Genomic DNA, 8,278 nt, shown 5'->3' with positions numbered 1-8,278 from the left:
TTTGATGTAGCACCTTATGTTGTCAAGACGTCTCTAAGCACATCACAGGAAATATTGTTAAGTGTAGTGTTTGTGTATGTGTAGACGAAGGCAGGAGCCATTTTGTCTATAGCAATGTCCCACAAACAGCCGTGAAGTGAATGACCAATTTTGTATCTGGTGGATTGTTAGCCAGGATACCAGAAACATTCCAATTGTGCCTATGGGATCTTTAATCTCCACCTGAATGAGTGAACGAGACCTCAGTTTAATAACTTACCCACAGGACTGACAACATAGCCCTCCACTAACTCCCGATATTCACAAGATCACTAGATTGGTTTGGATGAAAAAGAGCCCTCAGCCATTTGGTCTCCACCTCCCATCACAGTATCGAGCTGTGGTGTAACTGACAGCGTCCTGGTAAAGAAATACTTAATTCCTATTCCATTCCTCCAGCTACAGTTGTTGGAGTACCCCTATTCATAATCAATGGAGAACTCTTGCCTATTAACTGTAGTAATAATGAGCTCATAATCAATATTTACCACTGTCACTATTTTGTGCTGTTTGTTGTGTTCTGCATTAATAACAATAATAATAATCCTTGCATTTGATATAGCGCTTTTCACGTCTTCTCGACGTTTCAAAGCGCTTCACAGAATATACTGTAAAGTGAATTGACTGTATATTTGTGGGCGAACGCGACAGCCAATTGCGCACAGCAATGTCCCACAAAGAGTCGTGGATTGAAAATGACCAATTTATTATTGTTTTTTGTTTTGGAGGGATTATTATTAGGCAGTATTGCAATCCCACCACAGCTCCCATAAAAGGACATGTGGATCCTGAAGTCCATGTTGTAAGACATTTGGTTATTTTAATGTTTAATCAATTAGCTGCCTGTATTGATCAGTTAGTTACACAATGAGATGATAATAGCACTCTAAGTGACGTTTGGACATTCAGAATAAGTAAAGATGGATTGCTATAAATATCTTCTCCGGGATCAGATAAGTCAGATATTGTCAAGATAAGTTCCTCTCCCCAACAGCGGATGGAAATTATTAATCCACACAATGATAAAAGATGTAGGATAATGAAGAAGACGGTACTTACTGAGCTGCATTTGACACCAGGTTTAGCTAAAAGTAAGTTTTCTTATCTTTTGATTTGATTCTTCTTTCTTAACATTTGAGCACTTAATGTTCGACTAAAATTTAATTACAGCATATCGATTCTTCTATCAATTTGATAGCTCCTTTCTTATTGGACTGATCGATTTTATGGATAGAAGCCTTAAATTAACACAGTGTACCTTTTTGTTCATCTGTCAGTGCTATGGGTTTATGTGACTTATCCAGTTGGATCAGTTTTGTGACTCCACTTGTGAAATTGATTACTAGGTGTTTTTATAATAAGCTTATATTGAGTTCTGGAACTATGATTTTGCAAATGTCAGTTCGATAATCATTTCATTGTAACTTGTTATATTTTTACTCCAGTTAAATCTGTTCCTTATTTTCCTTATTGATTAACCCGCAACTTATTCGAACACTTCTCTGCCTAATTAACTTGAGAGCAGTTTCATAAGATGGAAACTGTTGCAGCCTCATGACGATCTCTCTTAAGTAATAAAAATAATAATCCTTGCATTTGATATCCTCATCACAACAGCCTTATCATTTCGTAAACATACCGCAACTTTATCATGTCATCGGGGCATCTCAAAGTGCTTCACAGGATTTTTTTGTGAAGTGGAAGTGACTGTCACGCAAACGCGACCCTCCAATTTGGTCACAGCGATGTCCAACAAACAGCCACACAGTGAATGACCAGATTTCTTTCCCTGAGGATAGTTGGGGGACAAAGTCGGTTTGGATTGTGTTCATAACAGCCCAAGCGACCGATTGTATGTGGTGGTAGTCGGTGGGGGTTGGGGGGGGTCGGTGTCTGGTGGGGGGGGGTGTCGGTGTGGGGGGGTGTCGGTGTGGGGTGTCGGTGTGGGGGGTGTCGGTGTGGGTGTGGGGGGGTGTCGTGTGGGGGGGGGTGTCGGTGTGTGGGGGGGTGTCGGTGTGGGGGGGTGTCGGTTGTGGGGGGGTCGGGGTGTCGGTGTGGGGGGTGTCGGTGGGGGGGTGTCGGTGTGGGGGGTGTCGTGTGGGGGGGTGTCGTGTGGTGGTGTGGGGGTGTCGGTGGGGGGGTCGGTCAGTGTGAGGGGGGGTGTCGTGTGGGGGGGGTGTCGGTGTGGGGGTGTCGGTGTGGGGGGGTGTCGGTGTTGTGGGGGGGGGTGTCGGTGTGGGGGGGTGTCGGTGTGGGGGTCGGTCGGTGTGAGGGGGGTGTCGGTGTGGGGGGGTCGGTGTCGGTCGGTGGGGGGGTGTCGGTGTGGGGGGGGTGTCGGACCCCCCGTGAGTGGCTATAACAGCAGTAACCCCGGGGTGTGGCGGCGCCTGATCTCAAAGCGCTTCACTGGACACACTGTGATGTGTTGTGACTGTGTTCTCCCCCCCACCCCGGGGTCCTCTGGCCCCCTCTCACACCTTATCAAATCCATGCCCTGGCACCTCCTTACCCCCCCCCCCCCCCCCCGCTCGCCGGCTCTGGCCTCCTGTCTGCCCCTCATTCCCTCCTCTCCACCATCGGTGGCCGTGCCTTCAGCCACTAGACCCCGAAACTCTGGAAGTCTCTTTCCCCCAATCCCCCTCCCTCCTCGCCCCCTCCTTCTCCACGACTGAGGACCTCCCTCTTGGTCTGCCCTCCCAGTCGCCTCCCTCCCTCCCTCCCTCCGTCCCCCTGGCTCGGGCTCAGGCCGCTCCAAGCCGCTGCCCCCCGCGTAAGCGCGAGTCGTCGTCGTTGGTGTGTGGGCGGCTGACAGACCGGGCAGACCGGGATCCATTAGATTAGACTCTGCTCCTGCGATCCATATCCAGAGAGAGTGACCGACCGGGGAATGACCGTTAGTGGGCATTCTGCCCGATGTTCTCCTCCAGGACCATCAGGGCCCGAGCGAGGACTCCCAGGCTGCCATCGGCTCAATCGGCACGTGCAGACCTCAGCTGAAGTGCGCACTTTGCTGAGAGCTGTCGAGCGCTGTGTGCAGTTGTTTGCTGAATAAACTTCAGGTGCCGTGGTGAAGGCGTGATTCTCGAGGACCCAGCTTTCACTTTGTAAGTGAGAGAGAGCTTTTTTTTTGTTTGTGTTTGTGTTCGGTTTCGTTTTGGATCGCTCTGTGTTTCCTGCCTGTTTACGCCGGTTGGGGTGGTGCTTTGTGTCGTCTTCTCACCGAGAGGGACCGGGTGGTCTTTGCCGATGCTGCTCCTGAGTCAGCTGATTGAGAGCGTGGGAGAGTGGCCCGTGGTGAATTATTCTTCTCTGTGGGAAAGTGTCTTAGCAATTCGATGTGCAGACAGTTGTCCTGACAGGCAGCCGTTTCATTACAATTCTATACCAAATATATATTGCAATTAACCTGTTGAATCCCAAACTTTATTGTAAACCACCGTGGTTTGGGAAGGTTGATCTCGCGCTCGGAAGATAACGTGAGATTATCGTCTGTATGTACCAAAATGACTGCCATATTCGTGTGATATACGTTTCACTGAAACAAAAGTTTGTTCTGTTCCCTGTTTTAGTGAAATGCGGAGTTTACGGTTTCAGCTGCAGTGACGGCACTCATGGCATTGTTTGATTGATGTGTCTGAAAACTGCTGAAGAGTGTTTTGCATTGGTTTAAAGATGTATTGTAACTGGGCTATTTTATTCGCATATTGCATTTCCTGGATGTGCTCATAACCGGAAAGATAGGAAAATTGCATAACTTAACACTAAACCCACTACACAGCTATTTCCTCACAACATACCAGCCAGGCATGATATCCTATCATATTTATTGCAGTGAAACAGGCCAACGTTTATAAATGTTGAAATGAATTCTAATCTGCAAAGGACATAACTAAAATCACTCGTCAGCTGTCATGTGAACACAGGCCAAAACCACAATTTCACTACAACTCCTTTTGTCAAAGGACTTCACATGATTTTACTGTAGCCAAACATATTAGCCAATTTGCACAACAAATAGCCATGAAGTGAATGAATAATGTTATATGGAGGATTGTTGGCTGAGACACCAGAAGAAAGTCCATTCTCTTGTCGAATAGTACCATGGAATCTTTAATCCTTGAACAGGGAGACGGAGCTTGGTTTCACATCTCATCTGAAGGACTTACACCTCCTTTGGAACGTCAGCCTTGACGGAGGTCAAAGTCCTGACTTGGGGCTTCAACCCATAACCTGATTCAGCTTCTCAGTAACTGTTTTTCAAGAGTCTTCTGGAGGCAGCATTCACATCCCAGCACAGCACCTGGCAGTTTCTCAAATGAGTTTGGTCCTAGCCTCAAATAGCTTCCCTTTGGGCTGCTGATAGCTCTGTAAAGAGTCTGTCCCTAAGTCCCCATCACAATCCTGAGACTCTTCCCTCTTGTACTCGTGTGAAATATTGTTCTGGGTTTGTTAGTTCTATCCTGTATCTTATATACCTCCATAGATCCTGTCTGTGCCAATTCTTTAGGGCTACAGAGTCCCTGGTGACTAGTTGTTCCACATAGTTGTGTGTCCATCCCTTTGTGACTGGGGAGTGAGTAGCCTTGTATCTTCTCTTCATGGCCCCATTATATCACAGAGGCCAGAAGTTTGTGTGGTACTGGACTCCAGGTTTGTCCCAACCAAAATGATGTATGACACACATGGGCCTGTTTGGACCTTACCCAGTCAGTGCGGATTACTTTGTGCACAGAACTGAAAATATCTATTTACTGTTGTACAATTGTTGTTGCTCTGGGACGCTACCCAGCGTGAGGGGCACTATATAAATGCAAGTTGTTGTTGTTATCTGCTATAGTGCAGGAATGTCGCTATAATATAAATGGGCACAGATCCCCAGAAAACTACTATAAACACTCCAGAAGTATATTTTAATATTTTTTTCACAGGGATTGTCTGAATTTCTGTCAGTGTGACTCACTGGTACTGTGAAGATAAAATATTTTAAACAGCTCAGGAAGTAGTATAAGGTGTCCTTGTTACCTGCTGTTAGCAGTAAGGCTGCATGCCAGCACTGATAGAAATAAATATTATTTTAACATGCAGAGTGCCAAGTAGGCAAGGAACTAGAAATCGTATCTCATTCCATGACACGTTATTAAAATGTACAGTGGTTCTACCTGCTCATCATTTCTTGTTTCCATTCTCAGAGTAGGATTAACAAGCTGGTATGCTCAAGCTTATAAAGAGAGAAGATGGAAGAGTTTAGACGCATCAAAACTATTCTTTGTATTTACAAAATAACAGACTGAACAAAAGGGCAATAATATTTTCAGTTTTGTTTTATACTGGGGTGTCGTGAGCGGAATCAATTCCTGATTTGTGTGGGATCCTAATGACTTGTTGGTGTCTATAGCAGTGAGTTATTTAAGTCTCCCCTCACTTACGGGTAAATTCTGTACTCGCGGGCTGCTGTCAAGCTTTCTGTTTTGTTGTAACATTCCTGCCATCTTCTACTATATTTCTGTTTTGCATTATCCGCCGTTAATATTAATGGACAAAGGTATTATTTTTTCATGATGATTTAAAATAAAACTTTTTTTCACAAATATTTTAAAATAACATTTCCTGGCACAGAACATATTCCGAGACATTAAGAATTCAAATGATTAGCCCAGGTACCATTTTTGATATGTGGTTGATTGGCCTCCAAAAAATAATAATAATAATTTGGTCACTCAATCCTCTACTGTTTGTGGGACGCTGCTGTGCGCAATTGGCTGCCGCGTTTCGCCCACAAATATAAGTCAATTCACTTCACAGTATATTTTATAAAGCCCATTGAGACGTCTCGAAAATGTGATAAGGCGCTATATCAAATGCAAGGTTTATTATTATTATTGGCAATAATGCAATTAAAGGAGTGATTGTATTAGTGCACAGGAACACTGGTGTTAGCACTTTATCTTGTGCCAAAATAATTGGCAGTGTGGTTAAAATCTGTGAATGCACACGTTCTCTTTGTTGCTGTTTAATCAGATGATCTGTAAAATGAGAGATCTGGCTACAAACCTTTAGTGTTTATCACAAAAGTTCTACACACAAGCCAGTGAGCGAGTAGAGTAGTACAGAACCACTTTGAAAAATACTGTTTTTTGCCTTCCCTTTGGCTATCAAAGGGCTTGAAAAAGTAGTGGCCAAAAAGCTGTTGAACTTGTCCAACGTTTAGCCTTCACCCCATCTCGTATTCACCAATCCCATGCCTTCTCGTATTTAGATTTAAAAAAAACTGTCTTTGAGTCCCAGTACACTTTCTTTTACAAAACAAATTAACTCTTCCCAAACATAGGAACAGGATTAAGCCATTCAGCCCCTCAAGTCTGCTCTACTGTTCTATTAAGATCATGGCTGACCCATACCTCAATTCCAATAACCCGCTCTTGTGCCATAATACCTGATCCCCGATCTAACAAAGTCTATCCACCTCGGTCTTGAAAATTTGAAAGAATCCAGCCATAATCCACAGCCTTTTGAGAGAGAGAGAGTTCCAGACTTCCACTACCCTTTGCGTGAAAAACATTTGCCCAGATGGAGGGAGAGGTGTTGCAGAAGGGAATGGGAGTTTTTCAGTGAGTCAGGCTGGCAGTGAGTGTGCGTTTTCGGCCACGGCTGACTTTGTGTTTTTACTTCCCTGTTTAGAATGGTGGAATGCACATTCCTGTAATCAGAAGTGCAGTGAGGATAGCTTTGGGTAGTCTGCGCACCATCAGGGACACCAAAAGAAAACCTGCTCGCTTGTTTTGTAAAAAAGTGGAGTCCTGTAGCTCAGTGGTTACAGCACTCACTTTGCAAGCGAGAGACCTGGGTTCAAATTCCTGGCAGAGTGAAACCCTGGGCAAGTTTCCTTACTCCACACACCTGATAATAATCCCTCAAAAAAATAATAAATTGGTCATTTCAATCCACGACTGTTTGTGGGACACTGCTGTGCGCAATTGGCTGCCGCATTTTGCCCACAAATATACAGTTAATTCATTTTATAGTCTATTCTGTGAAGCGCTTTGAGACGTTGAAAAGACGTGAAAACCACTATATCAAATGCAAGGATTATTATTATTATAAAAATGAAATTCATTTATTTATGAGTTGTCTTTCATCCAAAATGAAGGTTATCGGTGAGAATTGTTTTTTTTTAAATAAATGTCCTTTCTTACTTATACATATTTCTAAAGCTACAATTAATTTCATAATTGGTACAAAGAGGCAGTGCTTACTTAAGAAAATTAGTTAGATAAAATCGGCTAATTTTTTATTGTCTAATTGAAAATTGCCAAAACAAAACTAATCATATTTATGCAATGTGTATGTTTTTTATGTTTCAGATATATATTCTGGCATTTGTAACGATTTGTACTGATTTGAAAGTATGAATAAAAATAACCTTGAAGACCCATATGATGCCTGTTGCCTGGGATGCAGGGAGAAAGACATCAAAACTCTAGAGCAACGGGTGTGTATTAGTGTTCGATAATGAGGAATAATCTCAGCTTCCACGGAATAGTCATAAATAAGAAACAAATTCTATAAAGCTGCAGATCTGTCATTCATTTTATTCTCTTACTTTTGCTTGAAAGTATTGCACCTGATAAAGTAAATGAAGGAAAGACTGCACGGGTGGGTTGGAACATTTTGGATAGTAATGTATTTGGTCAGAATATTAACTTCCAGGCTCAGCTATCTTCCATTTACCTTCTACAACTAAAATGTTACTGATAAATACATAATCCTAGGGAGCCGCTTGTTGATCGCTCTGTAACAAATATCAGATCAATCACGATCATCTCAAGCTACAAGTTTTTTTAAAAGAGTTAGTCCCATTACTGTTGTTGGTTCTCACTACAGTATTAGTGTTTATATGCTGTAAAAGTATTGGTTTAAAACCCTCTGGGAGCAGACCATATTTGTAGACATGTCCTGGCGGTATTATTAATATGATGTAAAGGGAGAGAGTTGTCATTGTGTGTGATTCCCTTTCCTGTTGTGACTGGAGTGGACTTTAGAATACTGTATCTGAATGATGATCCTCCTCAGATGGTTTTGAACCAGAGGTTCTAAACCTAACACATACCAATAAGAATGGATTACTGAATTACACCATATTAGCAAAACATACAATAGCTTTACTGTTTTCGGGCATTAATGAGAAATTTAGTGAGTTAGTTTTCATTTTGAGATGCTCTTGTGTTACATGAAGCTGGAC

At 43.1% G+C, this 8,278-nt stretch overlaps 1 protein-coding gene across 2 annotated transcripts in view; it reads left to right on the top strand.

Moving 5' to 3' along the window:
- Positions 1 to 2,963: 2,963 nt before the first annotated feature.
- The window catches only part of LOC121849405, a 9,798-nt gene continuing 4,483 nt past the window's right edge, over positions 2,964 to 8,278 (top strand). The window contains exons 1-2 of one of the 2 annotated variants that reach the window (XM_042336363.1): positions 2,964 to 3,143; positions 7,401 to 7,528. In XM_042336363.1, coding sequence (XP_042192297.1) covers positions 7,445 to 7,528 — 84 coding nt within the window. In that variant the 5' untranslated portion in view covers positions 2,964 to 3,143; positions 7,401 to 7,444. Of the gene's footprint in view, positions 3,144 to 3,253; positions 3,334 to 7,400; positions 7,529 to 8,278 lie in introns of those variants that run through there. The other variant, XM_042336365.1, reaches the window with a different exon arrangement.

Source organism: Callorhinchus milii, unplaced genomic scaffold (assembly GCF_018977255.1).
Source record: "Callorhinchus milii isolate IMCB2004 unplaced genomic scaffold, IMCB_Cmil_1.0 Scaffold6, whole genome shotgun sequence".
Taxonomy (NCBI): domain Eukaryota; kingdom Metazoa; phylum Chordata; class Chondrichthyes; order Chimaeriformes; family Callorhinchidae; genus Callorhinchus; species Callorhinchus milii.
The sequence above is the reverse complement of the archived record's forward strand: the minus strand, read 5'-3'. Positions and strand labels throughout refer to the sequence as shown.